This window comes from Siniperca chuatsi, linkage group LG4, assembly GCF_020085105.1.
Source record: "Siniperca chuatsi isolate FFG_IHB_CAS linkage group LG4, ASM2008510v1, whole genome shotgun sequence".
In the NCBI taxonomy this organism is placed as follows: domain Eukaryota; kingdom Metazoa; phylum Chordata; class Actinopteri; order Centrarchiformes; family Sinipercidae; genus Siniperca; species Siniperca chuatsi.
Genome location: NC_058045.1, coordinates 19,583,350 through 19,600,332, shown reverse-complemented (window position 1 = coordinate 19,600,332; position 16,983 = coordinate 19,583,350). Strand labels below are relative to the sequence as shown.

At 39.6% G+C, this 16,983-nt stretch overlaps 4 protein-coding genes across 10 annotated transcripts in view; 1 reads left to right on the top strand and 3 right to left on the bottom strand.

Moving 5' to 3' along the window:
- srgap1a (SLIT-ROBO Rho GTPase activating protein 1a) overlaps positions 1 to 3,283 on the bottom strand; it is an 88,166-nt gene extending 84,883 nt beyond the window's left edge. For 2 of the 5 annotated variants that reach the window (XM_044194596.1, XM_044194597.1), the window contains exon 1: positions 2,285 to 3,278. In XM_044194596.1, the coding sequence (XP_044050531.1) occupies positions 2,285 to 2,348 (64 nt within the window). In that variant the 5' untranslated portion in view covers positions 2,349 to 3,278. Of the gene's footprint in view, positions 1 to 2,284 lie in introns of all 5 variants that reach the window. The other 3 variants (XM_044194598.1, XM_044194594.1, XM_044194595.1) reach the window with 3 other exon arrangements.
- A 931-nt stretch (positions 3,284 to 4,214) lies between these two features.
- On the bottom strand, positions 4,215 to 10,897 carry rxylt1 (ribitol xylosyltransferase 1). Of its 2 annotated transcripts, none has more exons than XM_044194601.1 (6): positions 10,153 to 10,897; positions 8,748 to 8,936; positions 6,921 to 7,023; positions 6,500 to 6,814; positions 6,210 to 6,380; positions 4,215 to 5,192 (listed from the first exon to the last, which is right to left on the bottom strand). In XM_044194601.1, exons 4-6 carry the CDS (start codon positions 6,766 to 6,768, stop codon positions 4,790 to 4,792), a joined length of 843 nt encoding a protein of 280 aa, XP_044050536.1. In that variant the 5' UTR covers positions 6,769 to 6,814; positions 6,921 to 7,023; positions 8,748 to 8,936; positions 10,153 to 10,897; the 3' UTR covers positions 4,215 to 4,789. The 2 variants fall into 2 exon arrangements, with proteins under 2 accessions (XP_044050536.1, XP_044050535.1); XM_044194600.1 differs by lacking the exon at positions 10,153 to 10,897 and adding an exon at positions 9,071 to 9,300.
- On the top strand, positions 9,544 to 12,894 carry LOC122875457 (cytochrome b-c1 complex subunit Rieske, mitochondrial-like). Its single transcript, XM_044194602.1, has 2 exons — positions 9,544 to 9,757; positions 12,172 to 12,894. Exons 1-2 carry the CDS (start codon positions 9,646 to 9,648, stop codon positions 12,780 to 12,782), a joined length of 723 nt encoding a protein of 240 aa, XP_044050537.1. The 5' UTR covers positions 9,544 to 9,645; the 3' UTR covers positions 12,783 to 12,894.
- A 3-nt stretch (positions 12,895 to 12,897) lies between these two features.
- Positions 12,898 to 15,506, bottom strand: zgc:112052 (protein C19orf12 homolog). Of its 2 annotated transcripts, none has more exons than XM_044194604.1 (3): positions 15,354 to 15,506; positions 14,744 to 14,904; positions 12,898 to 14,611 (listed from the first exon to the last, which is right to left on the bottom strand). In XM_044194604.1, exons 2-3 carry the CDS (start codon positions 14,901 to 14,903, stop codon positions 14,346 to 14,348), a joined length of 426 nt encoding a protein of 141 aa, XP_044050539.1. In that variant the 5' UTR covers position 14,904; positions 15,354 to 15,506; the 3' UTR covers positions 12,898 to 14,345. The 2 variants fall into 2 exon arrangements, with proteins under 2 accessions (XP_044050539.1, XP_044050538.1); XM_044194603.1 differs by having other exon boundaries at positions 15,303 to 15,469.
- Positions 15,507 to 16,983: the final 1,477 nt, after the last annotated feature.

Below are 16,983 nucleotides of genomic sequence, written 5' to 3'. Positions count from 1 at the left end.
AATGTGGTTTTGCAACATGAGGCAAAACTGGCTGCCAGATATTTGTCGAAATATTGTGAGAATTAAAACAAATTTTTAAACTGTGAGACACAGAGGATACAGGCCAAAAGATCAAACAACAGCTCCGGGTGTTTTCAGAGCTGCTTGTTGTTCTACTTCTTGAGTAATCAATGTCTGTTCACCAGAATCTGCCTCTGGCCATCACAGCTACACTGCAGATGTGATCCCACTCATTATCACTGCAAACTCTTAACTCATAAAACGCTTAACAGCTGAAAAATCAGGAGCTGCTCTAAAACAGAATACTTAATGTAGACTGAAAGCATTTTCTTCCACTACTAACTAGCCTACTCATATCCTAACGAGCCTGGCAGCTATTATTCCAAAACAAACAAGGTCTGCAATTGCAGGAGTCACCTACTAAAGACTCTCATTGTTATGCATGACAACAAGCATAAACTTATAAGTTTTGTAGAGATGATACAGTATGTTGTGAAAATATGTAGGCTAACATAATGTCTCTCCGTGGTTAATTACAGTGAGTGGAGTTTGTCCACGCTAAATGTAACAAAAGATGATCCTCATACATCCTCAAAAATGTATTTGTCCCAAAAAAATTTTTTAATGATAATAAATAAAGCAACTCTCAAACTGAACACCCGCAGGCTATTTGCAATGCAAAAAGAACAAATACAGTAATTTATGCAAATAGCTAGGCGCTACCTGGGATGTTCCTGTAAGGATTAAATATATATATATATATATATATATATATATACTCACTCGAATATCTACAATGCATGACAAGCCTCAGTGCATTACCCTCAGAATTTAATTCTGCATCTTCAACAAAACAATAAACCATAACATTGATTAACTGGGGCTCTACTGATCCTATCAAGCAACAGCTATTCTCAGCAGCATCAGGTTGTTGTTATTACCCCGCTGGGTTCTGCTTGACAAATGGGAGGCTTCGTCATCTCTTGTTCAGCATCCCCTATGACTGTGCATCATCCTCTATTATAGGTTGAAAGCCCTTAGTCATCCTCGCACGGAGAAGAAAGGGTGCTAAACATTCCTTGCAAATGACGGTTTGTGCTCAACCTCATGCAATCCTGTAATTCCTCAAGCAGCACTGGTCCTTGCTCTACTCTACCCCCCTCTAAACCCCCAGACCCCTGCTAACTTCCCCCCTTTCTCTGGATTTAAGGTTGTATACGGGAACGTGAATAGGTGGTATTTCAGCATGCTAACACGCTGAAGAACAGAGCTGGTTGGCTGGGGACCAAATCCCCATGGTTACCCTGGAGCAGCAACCGCCTCTTTCCTGTGCCGTTCTGCCTGGGAATAAACTACCTCTGCTCTGCATGCATGGGGGGGCTTGAAGGAGACAGTGGAGACAAGATAAGTTAGGGTGCCATCATTACGGTCTTGCACACCTCTAAATCACCTACCTAAATCAGGGCAAAAAGCCATGTTATGCTTTGGAGTGAGCGTGTGGGCTTGTAACATTATGCAGGAAACACAGAGGGAACAGAATAGCAAAAAAGGAATCGAGCACAAGCAACCAGCTCTTCTGCCCCTGAGCAGCACATTGGATCTTCATACAGGTGTGCTGTCTGAACGTGTGCTCTTCTTGTCTTTAGTTGCATTATCATGCTGTAATGCCATAAGTACAAAGTCTCACACACCAGCTGAGAAAAGCTCAGTGACTAGCCTTGATAGGAACAGATTGTTAAACACCTCAACATAATAAAATGCACCAGACCAAGAAGTAGTAAACTGTGTTTTAGCAGATAAAGGTTGCAACCTGATTGGACATAACAGATTACTTGATAGGCCATTCCTTTGAGGGATAGTGATCTCTTCTTTGGTGGCAATGCTGAATCTGTTGAGCACTTTCATTGGCCTTCACATACAAAACTACTGAACAACAGACTTAAAAGCCCCTCCTGAACTCAATTACCAAGCTTTTTAATTTGCTAATGAAGTTCACGCTCTTGTAATGCTGACATAAATACCATTAAATTCTACCAGGCAAGTAACTTAACAGAAATCCAAGTAATATGAAGATTGGATGTTCTGGTTAAACATGCTTGTTTGCCTTGCAGTAAACACCAATAGGAGGTCATATTTTACCAACTTTTTTTTTTATTTAACACACCACATCACTGGCTATGACTCATATGCAGGTAACTGACGTACTAACGTTAGCCTGGTCCCAGTTTGTCTCCCAGCGGCTCCAACAAGCACATTTCCAATCGAAACATTCACTCTCTCTTACCTTTGACTTGACTCTCGTACTCTACGATGATTTCTTTATCCTTTTTGAACCTCGGCGTGGACATTTTTCTCTCTTCTCGTGCCCGAAGCTTGTTGTAAACTTCTTGTAAAAACTGTTTGTCAACAAGCGGGATCCTACAGCAGCCGACGCATCCCACACAGGACAAGAAAAATTAACGCGACAGAGAGAAGAAGCGCGAGACAAAATGACAATTTGAAAAGGATTTAACTCTGCAACAAGCTCGACTTGGAGCAAGAAGAAAACGTTTAGTTCTTCATTGTGCCTCTTCCCTCTGGATACGCGGTGAATATACAGCAAGGTCCAATGCGCAACCCTGCTCCAACCAATGAATCCGCTCAAGTATCAGAGCAGTCCGCGCGGCGCAACAGCACTGCTGCTACCACAGAAGAAGAAGAAGAAAAAAAAAACAACCACGCAAGTTTCAGGGTCTCCGTGGCGGCTTTTCACAGCTCTCTGTAAAGTAGGGCCAACAACCCGTCCGGGTGGCTTTAAAGTCCTGAATCGTGCGTGTGTGTGCTTTTTGGTAGTGGTTACCAGTTTGGGACCCGCACACACAGACTTCCAATCCCGCCTGCTCGCTCTCCCTCGACGGTTTCTCCCTCCAACTCCCAGCAGGCTCAGAGGCAGACAGGGCAGGTCGACTGCAGCACACAGCAGCTGGAGCCCGGCAGGGAGAGGACAGGAAGGAGAGCGAGGGAGGGATCTGCACACCCACATACAGTGGACACCAGTGGACTGACACTCCTGCTCCCAAATCTGAAGGCTTGTTTTCTTTGTCCATATTAGTCAGCTATAGGAACAGAATATAACATCCAGTGTGACTAAAAAGCTTCTGCAGTTTATACATAATAGTTTTCCTTAGTAATACTTTTTATGAAAACCATTATAAGTAAAGTGTCTAATACTCCTGTGCAATATACTCTGTTTTCAGTTTAATATTCAAATTTATTGATATTTATTCCTACTTATATTACTGCTGTGCAATATCCACCGTCCTATAATCTTGTTAATCTGCTACACTTAACTTGACAGTACTCATTATTGCACTATTACTTATTACTTATATTATTACATTGTATTATACCATACATACTTATCAACCTGTAAATCCACTTTTGTAATTTACACTTATTTTTAGCTTTTATACTTTATATCCACTTTGTACTTAATTTATCTTAGCTGTATTATAGTGTATTATATTTTGATTTGCTTAGTACTTCTGTTCCTGTGTGCATTGACGTGATAGTGAGCAGCTGTAACGAAAGCGTTTCCCCTCGGGGATCAGTAAAGTATTTCTGATTCTGATTCTGAAATACACAGGCTTAAATGTGACATCAAAATTCACATAACAGTAAGACATTAAGGATTTGCAATGACTTTTACTTTTACCCTCATTTAATCAAAATAAAGATCCTATAGATAGGATATCTTTTTCAAATATACAGACATCCAGTGCTGTACAAGGTGGAATAAAAGGTGTATGTATATATCGCCCACACCTGCAGAGGGCCCAAGGAAAGTCCATTTAAAATACACTCAGGGGACATATGTTTCTTAGCTACAGTTAATATAGGTGTATACCTAAAGGTAGTATATCATACATATATTTTACTGTTAAGAAGTTACTGATTGAATATTCCAGAAAGACAGTAAATATATTTCTTTGTTTAGTTTGGTTAAGTTTAAAATCCCCAAAACAAACTTTGAAGATACCACAATGCTTTTGCTCCATTATATTACCTGATCTTTTTTAATTTCTAAAGTGTAAGTTTTCCCCCTTCATTTTTGCCCAACTTCAAAAAGCTTTTGCCTTACATTTCAACTGAGATCACTGTATTCACTGAAAATGAACTGGTCCACAGCGCCACCTGCGGGGAAAGTAAAAGGGCAGGACAAACACATCCACAGGTTTCTATTCAGGACAACACTCCAATTTATTTGATTGCACTGTTGTAAAAAAATCCATGCAGCACTGCACTGAAATAAATAGAACAAAGAAGAAATGTTTTTGTTATGTTTTCATCAGAAAAGCGACACATGCCACAGGAACAACATCCATTTTCAAGCTACTCACAATATAAAATAGCTCCATGCCCTGAAAACACATTATTGTCTCATTCTACACCTAATGTTGAGTGATTCCTAAAAATCACAATATGTAGTGCATACAAACAAAGATATAAAACAGCTGAAATAACATTAGGACTTTAAAATGCAAAGGCAATTTATCATTTAGACATTCCACCATTGTAAACATTGATGATAAATATACAGTAATGTCATGGACCCTTTACTGACTAGTAATGGCAGCTTTACAACTTAACATAAATGGTTTAACCCACACAAGAACATTACACTGAACGTAATCAGGTACACTTCACCAGTAGTATGTCACATTTCTCCACAAACCACAAAATAAGTTAAATCAATATTGAACGTCTACTGCTGTGTATCTTTCAAAGGTTTTTTAATTGAGCACCACAGTCAGCCGCTTTTGAAGAAAGTCTGCTCGATGACCTCAGTGAACCTCTCCTTCATCTGCTGACGGAAGCTCGCGTACCACTCCAACAGCCTCCTCCTCCTGTCCACCCTCTGCTCCTGGCTCATCCCTCTCTCCCTCTCCAAGATGGCTGGCAGTTCTTTCCAGTCACTGATGAAGATGAAGGGTGCTCCTGCAGCTTTGAGCAGACGTAGTGGGGAGCTGGGCCCGGCCGCACAGGTCCCAGGTGTCAGTACATCTTCCACCACGGGAACTGAGCCATAAGAGCAGGCCTCGTAGATGCGGTAGCACTCTGTGTTGATCCCGACTGGGCAGAGAGTGAGCTCGCTCTGGGCCAAAGCTGTCTGATAGCGTCTTAGACTGTCTGCTGTCTCCTGAGGGAGCCACCTGCGGAAAGGAGGAAGGAAAGGATACTTAAGCCAACAGTTTAAGCTACTGTAATAAATATGCAATTCATTGTAGACATCACACCTCAGCTCCATTTATAATTTAATCCAAGTCCAAAAAAACAACAGAAACTCTACATTTAACAGGGCCAAACAAGCAAGAATGTAGCTACTGAACATCAGAGTTCCCTGACAATATCATTATTCAAGAAAAACTTCAACTGCGATTGCAGGACTGCCAACTGTATATACATCATGATATAGATATCTCAACAGGAGACATTCTCAAACTGCATTATGTACCACAAACAGGAGTGAAATCTAGTCAAAATAAAAAATGAACCACAGCCCTCTATGTGAGCAGCAGCCCTAAAATGTGTGGGTAAAGTTTGCAAACTGCTTACTTATTTGTTAATAAAATATAGAGTATATGTTATTATAATGAATGATTACTGATTAGCATTTGCTACTGTTCATTATTTTCCTAATGTTTTTAAAGGACAGGTTCACATTTTTTTCAAGTCTGTCTTCACGTTCAGCTGAAGCTAACTTGAGGCTTCAGCAGTCTGACTTAGCAAATCAAGTGGGTATCTTCCAAAGCTACCGTCTTTTTAGTACAAAATTCCTCTTTGTGTTACTATCCCTCCACTGCAGCTCAGTGAAGAAACACATCCTATGAAAACACAAAAGAATTTCACACTAGAAAGAGCTGAACTTTAGAATACATTTTTGCACAGAACAACGACTGTGGATTTTGGAAGCACGAGAACCCCAATGACTGTTAACAAAAATTGTTTTATCATAAATAATCTAAAGTATTTTGATGTTAAAAAATGTACACTAGGGATGTCTCAGTAAGAAGTTCTTGATATTAATATTCTCAATATCAGTTTTTAAATCCTCATTTTATGTTATAAAACAAGGCAATATGTAAGTAATACAGTCATATAAAATATATAAAGCTTTACTCCTCCATATCAGTCCTAAACAATGACTCTACAACTGAATAATAACTTACTTCTCTCTGGCAGTGGTGATGCATTCCTTATCCAGGCCAGATTGTTTCAGCACCTGCATGAGAGTTTCTCTGGAAGAATTTTTGTAAACAGTTCCTAGGAAATTGCAGAGGTATGGTCTGTTGGAGGTGATCAGTTGGGCATTCGGCCTGATCATAGGAAACTGCCTGTATCTGCAGAGACAAGCAACACAAAGCAACATTTTAGACAATGTTATTCATTTAAAAAGACAACCTGCACAGTTTACTGTACTGATATTGAGCACTACTGATGTACACAAGAAATGACATACGTGGCGACACCAAGAGGCCACTGGAAGACATCCTTGTCGTTGACCCAGCGGCTGTCGTACACTAGAAACAGCAGCTCTACAAAACCACCATTTCTCTTTAAGTACGGGCCGATCCAGTCGTTGTTGCAGTGCTCATTGCCCAGCAGGACCACGGCCACATGTGACACTGTGTGGGACTGTACCAGAGCTTGGACATGCTCCAGCCACCGTGTGGAGTAAGAGACCTTCTGCTGCTCGCGGCCGTTCAGAACCAGAACCAGGCTGTTCATTTCCAGAGGGACATGACCCTGGACCACAGCAGGACCTGTGTAGAAACTAAAGATAAAGAGGCAAGAGGGGAGGGAGTAGGAACAAATCAGTTTGTCCCAAAAGCAGGCTAGATGCTTAGGTTTGGCAATTTTTAAGTACCCGACTTTGTTACCTGAAATCAATCTTTCCTGTCTGCAGCTCTCCTTCTCTCCATTGTGCTACCTTGTCAGTAGGGTTGAGGGGTCCCTCTAAAATATGTTCCCAAAGGTAAAGCCCTGAGGAGAAGAGAAGGGTTCAATGCAATTTGCTACCGGAGTTAAAATGTCAGTGCAGTGTCAATATGTTGTACCATTGCCAGGCTTCCGCAGCAGAGCTTAAATCAGCTTTATGTAGTTTGTATCTACATCTATAGAGACATCTATATGTGGACACTCATAGTATTATCAGGAGTATATGCAGTTACTGAACACCGTTGGGCCTCACTTTGACTTAAAGTGGTCATATTATGCTCATTTTCAGGTTCATAATTTTATTTTGTGGTTGTACCAGAATAGGTTTACATGGTTTAATTTTCAAAACACACCATATTTTTTCTCATACTGCACATTGCTGCAGCACCTCTTTTCACCCTGTGCCTTGAACGCTCCATTTTAGCTACCGAGTGAGGCATCTCACTTCTATTCGATCTTTGTTGGGAGTTGCACATGCGCAGTACCTCCTGATGAGCAAGGTAGTGTGATCCAAAACAAAGCCCCTTCAGCTGGTAACTATGGCTTCAATTCAGCCGTAAATGTTCCAACAACCCGAACCAGCTACACAACTGAGACTGGAGCAAGACGTTTCAGAGTGGTAAGTTATTAATTTGCTACTAACCTATCTTTCATAATTAATGTTTTAACTGTGCACTGTCTCTACATCACAGTAACAACTTTTATGTCAATTGACTGCCTGGAAGGTATCTAACGTTATTTTAATTTCATATATAGGTGTACTTGTGGAAACTGCTCAATTCATGCATTATGACGCATGTTACATAGTGATGTAGATACGTTACGGAAGTAAAGCCTGGACTACAACTGAGCTGTTTTCAGGCAGTTCAGGAGCAGTGTTTTCTGTGGGAACTCCCTTTAGGGTGGACTTTGGGCTTTTTCACTTTGCAAACCTATTACATGCACAAAAAAGGTATATAACACAATAATGTTTGTTCTTCTGATATTTGCTCTTTTAATTTGGTTAATTTTATTTACACTATGAGCTATACCAATATGATTAATATACTATACATGTACTTTACTTTTAGAAAAATCTTTTTTATTCTGGACTTTTTCTTATTAACATTGATCAATTTTATTGTTTAAAGCACATGCAAAATGCAATCACCAAAGCATCTTCTTGCCCTCTACAATTACACTGCAAACTGTAATGTAATAACAACATCCAGATTGCCAGAGCTTTTTTTCCCTCAGGCTGTTAGACTTACTTCAGTTTTTCATCACACTGTTCTAAGTTCGTAGTTATTTATAAAGCTTTTACCTTATGTGCACTTGTATTTGTAATTTTTATACATACATACATACACTTGGACTGTTCTGTCCGTTTCTTATGTTGTATTGCCCAGTTCCTGCATTTCTTGCACCTCAGCGTCAGTGAAGAATAACATTCTGTTGACAACTGTATAATTGTATATGAATAAATGACAATAACTTGAACTCGAAGAGCTTAGAAAAATAAAAAAAAAGGTATATTGTTTAAAGTTGAAACAACCAGAAGCCAAATTAAATCATTAATCACAAGACTTGAAAAACACATTTTTCAGATTTTATCTAATTCAATATATGAACCAGTTATGAGAAAACTAAATTTAAAAAGGTTCTGTACTTGTGAATGCACACATGCAGATGACGACTGCCACTGTCAAGTCACAGTATTGTCGTTTCACGCCCAAATCACACCACAACTCTGCAGGCTGTGACAGACATCTCATAGTACCATGACTTACCTATGGCAGCTTTCCCCCAGATTTGGACCCTGTATCTTTTGGGTTTGTTCTTGTCAATTCGACCCAGGTACTGTTTGAAGGCCTCTCTCTTTTTGTTCAGAGCAGAGTTGTACTCCACCTGTTCATCCTCCCACGGATTCCAATCATCTGCGATAAATGGAGCAACAGCAGCGCCATCTCTGACACCACCTACAAAACACACAATTTCCATTCAGCTTATGGGCATGCATTTCGTTTATTTACCATAAAAAACAAATGAGTTTCTAACTGGCAGCTTATCTGCAATTGGGGCTAGATAACGGTTGTTAACGTTAAGTGATTACCCGAGGGTACCCCTGTCTCTTTCTTCACCACCCTGTGAACGCGGGAGATTACTTTGGTGCTGAAGAAGACATTGTATGCAGCATAGAGTGAAAATGCCACATACGCAAAAATAATTAGAAAAAATAGTTTTCTTTTTGGTATTTTCATGTTTCTTTTCTTTTTTTTTTCTCCCAGGTTACCATTGTGTAGCTCGTCTCCATATTTTGTGAGAGGACCCTTGTTTATATCACGAGGACCCCTGGATACAGCCGACTTAGAGATATGCCTGTACCAAATTAGCCGTTATTTTAATTTATGTATGGTTTATACAATTTTGGATCAAACTATCGCCAGATGTCAACATTGAATATATAAAGTGTAATTTAGGTATTAATGAATAACCGTAAAGTTATATAATAAAGCGATATGTTTGCAAAAACGAAAGGGACACTTCGGTTAGACCTCACGTAATGCGGAACGTTGTGAAGGCGGAGCGGGTTTCTGGTCAAGCAGACTAGAGAGTTGCACTCAAGTTTTGTAAACGCAAGGTCGTGTCCCCCAGCTGCGGGGTGGAAGTCTCTTCTTTTGGGCAAAAATGATGTCCATAGCCGCTCGTCCCGGGGCTCTTTCCCCGTACTTGCAGGCAACAAAACACACAGTTAAACGTGTGGTGTTCCCTGGATCTAAGGAGTTGGTGCATGCTGCTGGTAAGGATGAAGACGGACGTTTAGCTAGTAACGTTGGCCAGAGATGGTAGTGGAATTGAGCTGCTTGGTGTAACGATAAAACTTAACATACTGATATCTTACTTATTAGTTAACATTTCCATGTTTTACAACGTGTAAATTTGATGTATCTTTATTTTTACCGTCCTTGTCTGCAAACTAACTTCACTGCTAACAGCTACTGCGGTCAAGTGAGCCGTCATTCGCATCTCCGTGGTCAAACCAACTGCCCCTAAATTTGGAGTGCACACTTAATCTAACCTTTATGGTAAATGCATTGAAACGATCCAGAGTGAGGTTTTTAACAGGGTTAGCGACATTATTCTGGGTTTTTTTCACACGTTCCGAAGACATGTGTTGCCGTATGAAAGTCTTACCTGAAGAGAGGCTATTTAAATCTGAATTGTACGCGACACGAGCACATCACATATCATACAATTTATCAAACTGCGTCGGACACACACACGTGACTACGTCCGGTTTTCAAAATAATGTGTTAACACAAAGTTTATACCAAATATATACTGTATGCGAAAATAATATTAATTGGATTATATTCACGGGAAGCATATAACATATTTCCAGTGTCCCTTTTATACATTGAAAAAATCATACTAAAATGGGAAATTACTTTATTCTTTTATTTTTTTCCTGACAACGACTCATACATTTGTGTTCAGGATAACTCTTGACTACATACACACTGAAAATCAAGCATTTTTACTGTATTCATTTTGAGATTTTCCAAAGTAAAAGTACCACATTTGTACCTTGAAATGGCTTCCGTTCTGATATTTCAGGTGCTGTAAAAACACATTGCTCCATAGTTACAGGCAGTGACTGATAGATTTGAGTTCAGGACAACTATGAGTACATACATACTAAAAATCAAGCATTTTTACTGATGGGGTCCATTACAGTTAACCCAAAGCACCTTCCACCGCCCCTAATTCCAATGCTGATGAGCAATTAAGCAAGTCCATAAGTAGTTCAAGAAACTGATGAAAAAAGTCAAAATGTTACTTAAATAAAAGTATGTAAGTATAATCAGGTAAATATACTGTACTGAATAATGCTTGATTTTCAGTCTGTATGTAATCTTATTTTCACATAAAGTATATTTGGTATATACTTTAACACATTATTTTGAAAACCGGACGTAGTCACGTGTGTGTGTCCGACGCAGTTTGATAAATTGTATGATATGTGATGTGCTCGTGTCGCGTACAATTCAGATTTAAATAGCCTCTCTTCAGGTAAGACTTTCATACGGCAACACATGTCTTCGGAAAGTGTGAAAAAAACCCCCAGAATAATGTCGCTAACCTGCCAGCCAACTGACTCTGGATCGTTTCAATGCATTTACCATAAAGGTTAGACTATGTGTGCACTCCAAATTTAGGGGCGGCTGGTTTGACCACGGAGATGCGTATGACTGCTCACTTGACCGCAGTATGATACCGTGGTTAAAACAGGTTTGCATTGGCATGCCAATACCGGTGAAATGTCTACTTAGGTGCAAGAATACGGCGTATTGCTGGTTATAGTGCAGGATATATACCCAAATAAAGACAGTCCCTATGATAATCCAGTTCAGGGTTGTTTATGTCCAGTTAAACAATTTGTGGGTTAGGTGATTGACAGAAAATTGTTCGCAAACAATTTTGATAATCGAGCAATAGTGTAGGCCATTTTTAAGCAAAATGGTTTAGTTTTATCAAATGTGAATATTTGCGGGGTTTCTAGGTTTTTAATGATGGCAACATGAATATCTTCAGGTTTTGGACTGTTGATCGGACAAAACAAGCAATTTGAAGATGTAAACTTTTGCTTTGGGGAGTCGGGATTTTCACACAGTACATAGACCAAACGGTTAATCTGTTAATCATACTACTCGTTAGGTTAATCGATAATGATAATAAGTAGCTGCTATACTGACAGTATCCTGATTTCTATCTAGACATGATATGATGTGCTTTATGGTAAGTGGGAAAAACATTAAAGTCATGATTTAGACTTGTTTGATGATGTTTTTAAAAATGTTTTTTTTTTTTTTTTTAACATTTTTGATGGTGATGACTGAGCATACAGCATATAAATCAGTATTGAGTTAATCCAAAATTAGAATTTCTAAAATTTCTTGACAATGCTAACAGTAAAGTTATCCAATTTCCAAGGTTATATGAAGGCACCAGAAATCATTTAGTGTACATATTTGATCACTATTAGATCTACTATTAATGAACATTTTGAAGGAGAAGTGTGGTAATTGAATGTTATAAATGAAAGACAAGCAATACTTTTTAAATGTTTTTGTAAGGTATTTATAGTTTGCCTTCCATTTGCCGATCTGCTGCTTTTGTCTTTAAAAACTGCATCATGTGTCTCATTTCCAGCTCCTGCAGGAATCCGCCTTGCCCACACAGATATCAAGATTCCTGACTTTACAGACTATCGTCGCCCTGAGGTCATCGACCCCAACAAGTCCTCCCAGGAGAGCAGCGAGGCAAGAAGGGCGTTTTCTTACCTTGTCACAGGAGCAAGCACTGTGGTCGGTGTCTATGCAGCCAAGACAGTGGTCACCCAGTTTGTCTCCTCAATGAGTGCATCAGCAGACGTCCTGGCCTTATCCAAGATTGAGATCAAGCTCACTGACATCCCTGAAGGCAAAAACATGACCTTCAAGTGGAGAGGAAAGCCCCTGTTTGTCCGTCACCGCACCGAGAAGGAAATTGCCACAGAGATGTCTGTGAATATGGGGGAGCTGCGTGACCCAGAGCATGACAAGGATAGAGTGATTAACCCCAACTGGGTCATCGTCATTGGTGTGTGCACCCATCTGGGTTGTGTGCCCATTGCCAACGCCGGAGACTATGGAGGCTACTACTGTCCTTGCCATGGCTCCCACTATGATGCTTCAGGAAGAATAAGAAAGGGACCTGCTCCTCTAAACCTGGAGGTTCCCTACTATGAATTCCCTGATGATGACACAGTTATAGTGGGATAAATACTGGAGCTCTCTCAGTTCCTCGCTGTAATATGTATTTTTAGCTGGCTCTGTGTGAGAGTTGGGGGTGACATAAAATGTATGTACAAATAAAGAGACATTTCCAACTCTGTGATTTAGTCTTTGCATCTTTTCACTCCCAAAAAGTGTTTTTAATTTTCTCTTCCATTGTTCTGCATCATTTAGCTTGATGTCTGATTCACTGCAATTTTCCATTGGGATTCATAGAGTAATTTATCTAACTCAACAGATTTGTCATTTTGCACTACTTTCAGCATTTTGCAAATAACATTATGTAACACAAAGTTAAAACGTCAGACAAAATTTGAGTGCAGAAAATGCTAAAAAAAAAAAAAAACAGGAGATAAACTATGAAAAGGCAGAACCAAAAAAGCAGAACGAAACCACAACTGCAACAGGTGAATGAAACAAAATTTTAAAAATACTTCACTCAGGCTTTAAAAAAATAACATGTTTCACTAGCCTGACCACTACTTTGTACTTAAGACGACCTATAGTCCCATTGATCCCATCGATTGCAAACAGAGTAAAAGCAAGGCTTGCATTTTTAATATCAGCTAGATTGGCTTTGTGTTCTACCTTTTTTTTTGTTGTTTTGTTTTTTTAAGAGGGTGGCTGGGGCCTGTTCCATGATTACATAAAGTTGAGTTGTCCTAAGTCCACATACACATACGAACTACAAGAGGCCCAGGAACCCTGAGGAACAAAATGATGTGGAATGATTGGATGAACCAGAAAACCAAATGTCAACCCTAGAAAGTATCAGCAAGATGTAATCAGATACAGGAATGTGTCAGTTTGATAAACAACTGGAAGGAACTGTACTGAGATCAGAGGAGATTTTATGGTATGGCAGTACAAAGGAGTGCCTCAAACTGCCAAGTCACATAAAGCACAATTGTCTTACAGTCGAATTTAATCCTGAGGAATAAAGTGTGCTATGTAAAACTGTATGAACCAGTGAAATACACAAACTTTTGTTTTAATTGATTCAATCAAATCAATAAAACATTCAATAGAGAGTTTGAATTGACTCTGATGGCAATACAATATACTGTACACAGATGCTGGTAAATCCCTATTCTTAAATTTGAATAAATTTGATGAATTAACATCAAGTCAAAATATTTCACACTGTACAGTTTCGCTCATTTAGTGCACAATCCCTTGTATTTAAATATTACTTAAATTATAATATTGAAAACAGTATTTCATTGTAGCTGAACCACCCAGTCAGACCAACTTCAGAGTAACTTTTGATGCCATGATTATCAGTGCCATTACAGGCTTAATGAATAAATGATTCTTTCAACTGGTAAGTGCACTTCCCATAATAAATTAATCCAGTTATACAGCTGTCTTAATTCACAATAATGCGCTAACCTCATATAAACCAGTGTAACCTGTTACCAGGACTGTGATGGTGTCTGGGCCACTTGACAATATGTGATTTCACCTTTGATAAAGAGTCTCTTTCACGCTCTTTTCAAGGACTCCATCCTCCGGAGCATGCGGGCCCCTGAGTCAGGTTATCAACACACACTAATCCACGTAGTGCACCTCTGCCTGGAGCTCCTTGGCGATATACCCGAGAAGGGCGCCTGTAAGCTGCTGCTTCAGAGTGGCGTTGCCCATCACTAGAGCAGTCAGCTGAGCCAAGTCTGTCCACTGAATGTCTCCCAGGACGGCCATAAGATCACCATAAAGCTTCTGCTGCTGCTGAGGACTGAGCTCCATTATGATCTGAGGCAGTGGTTTGAATTGTCCACTGGTCAGCCAGCAGCCCAGGAGGCCTCCGACAGCACCGCCTACAGGGGAAGGGGGTTTCAAACTTGTGAAATTTAGCAACAGTACTGATCGGTCCTACAGACTACAGAATATATGATTGCAATAAAGCATCTGTCTCTGTGAATACTTGTTATATATATATACACACTTACCGACTGCAATACCAAGAGGACCACCGACCAACCCTCCAGCGAAGGCCAGTCCCCCAGCTGCTGCTGCCCCCTTCCCTGAGCCTTTTACTGTGGTCTGGATTTGCTGATTGGCAGATAACTCACAACACAGCTTCATGACATCATTAACTCTCTGACACATACTGTGGATCAGATTTATCATTTTAGGAGACATGACAGAAATGTGAACTGTAAGCTACTTAACAATCTAACGATAAGCATAGAATAATAAGAAATCAGGAAAATACTGTCAGCTAAAATACTTAAGATACAAGTATTTGTTGTTGGCTATTTACAAATCAGCAATTTACAAAATCACATCAGACACTGACACACACCATGCAATTTTAAAGACAGAGGACTGAACATGGTCCTGCATATACTAAATATTGTGGCACACAGTCGTTTTCTAATATAATTATCTACAGATACCAGTGTCATAGTGCAATAGTCCTGATTGCATCAGACAGCATCATAAAACATTACGTTAGGCTAATGTTACACAGTGTGGCATCTATAGTCCCTTTCTACACAATCTTACCCATTCCGCATGAGGCAGAGCCCGCTGTGACCACAGGAGACGTTAACATACCTTGCTGTGTTACGAAATCCTCATCAATTTCTGTTGGGCTTATTCTTATAATGTTGTTATGAATCCAGCTATGCATCTGCCGGTGTCTGTCCTCTTGATTTCTGAGCTCGCATGACTGTGGCCGCAATGCTTGATGGGAGCAACAATAATGCTGTGTTCACGGACATTCGACAATCCCGAATTTCCCTGTTAGTTTGTCGGAAAACAACCAATAGGTGCCGTGCGTGTGTGCGTGCGTGCGTGTGTGTGTGTGTGTGTGTGTGTGTGTGTAGCATATATACATATATATATATGCTAGTTTGTCTATATATATGTCTATATATAAATACATTTGCGGAGTATCCTGTTAATAAGCCATTAATATCTTAAATTGATAATTAAGGATAAATGTATTAATTAAAAGCTTTATGAATTGAGGGATTCAATATTTGCCTCGTACATATATACGTATGCAAATTAAGGGCCTCTGGCTACCATACCAGACATAAAACGTAAATTATGGATTAGTTGATGTTTTTAAGGGATTTTTGATTCTTGTTTCGCAGTGCATAATTTGCCTTTGCTATTATAACCGGTAGTACTGATATTTCCGACAGCAAGTAAAAGCAACAAAAACAGCCAATGAGCGTCTAACAAGAAGGGGGCAGGAACCATGAGTGCATTAATTTTCAGAAACCAAACTTGTTCATCACAACTGCCCTGTCTGAGCTCATTTATCTCTACTAGTAGCTATGTGGGCTATTATATGCACGTGTGTGTTTAGACATTATCTATAATTACGATGTTTGTGCAGCTACAGGCAGATTCACCATGTCATGTGGGAGGAAACCCACTGCCACTTTTCTAATAGATACATCTCTGAAAATGGTTGTGCTTGTCACTGTGTTTTAGGGTTTTAGCTCGCAACAGTATGTCGACTGTTTACATTTGTCCACAGTTACCCAGAGTACACCGGGAGACACAGAGGAGCAGCTGCGTTGGCTTCATGTGGCTGAAAAACGGAAACTACAATGTTTTTTCTTCAAAACAAAAGTATTAAGCGGGGCTGAAGAAAGGGAGAGAGAGAGAGAGAAAGTGTATGTCACTGGCATAACTGTACTGCTGTTGACAGCTACATTGGTTATGCTGCATATTAACAATTTACACACATAAAAATAATCAGTTTATAAAGCACAATACAGTGTTGTAGATGAAACTACCAGGAGTATATAAATGAATATAAACTAATTCCACCTTGACCAACTACAAAATGAAAATGCTGCTTACACAGTAATTAAGGCGTGAATAATACAAATGGAATGCAGCAAAACAACAAAACATAATAGTACAGAAATAATTTAACACTCACTATTTTGTATGATGAGTATTTTTTAATACATTTTGCTGTACATTATTTGCATACTTTTACTCAAGTCTTGATTGCCAATCTGGTAAAGCTGGCAACTGCCCCGAGCTGTTAGACCCCTAGGGCCACCAAAAGCCCCGAGCTCACTGTGTGGCACATTTTGTGGTAATTTACTCAGTTGTCATTTTGTTTTGGAATATGGAAATGGGGGCTTATGGTGGGTCCTGCTCCATTACCTGATCTTGAGGTCCTGTCTTGAAATTTTGTTTTTAAGACCTTCTTTAC

Excerpts from the sequence above, each read along its gene's own strand:
- rxylt1 (XM_044194600.1), bottom strand. The coding sequence starts at position 9,218 with ATGAAAATACCAAAAAGAAAACTATTTTTTCTAATTATTTTTGCGTAT. Across the intron at positions 7,024-8,747 it reads CTGGGGGAAAGCTGCCATAG|GGCTTTACCTTTGGGAACAT; the intron begins GTAAGTCATGGT and ends TCTTCTCCTCAG. Across the intron at positions 5,193-6,209 it reads ATCACCACTGCCAGAGAGAA|GTGGCTCCCTCAGGAGACAG; the intron begins GTAAGTTATTAT and ends TCCTTTCCGCAG.
- LOC122875457 (XM_044194602.1), top strand. The coding sequence starts at position 9,646 with ATGATGTCCATAGCCGCTCGTCCCGGGGCTCTTTCCCCGTACTTGCAG. Across the intron at positions 9,758-12,171 it reads GGAGTTGGTGCATGCTGCTG|CTCCTGCAGGAATCCGCCTT; the intron begins GTAAGGATGAAG and ends TCTCATTTCCAG.
- zgc:112052 (XM_044194603.1), bottom strand. Across the intron at positions 14,612-14,743 it reads TCCTCTTGGTATTGCAGTCG|GCGGTGCTGTCGGAGGCCTC; the intron begins GTAAGTGTGTAT and ends CTTCCCCTGTAG.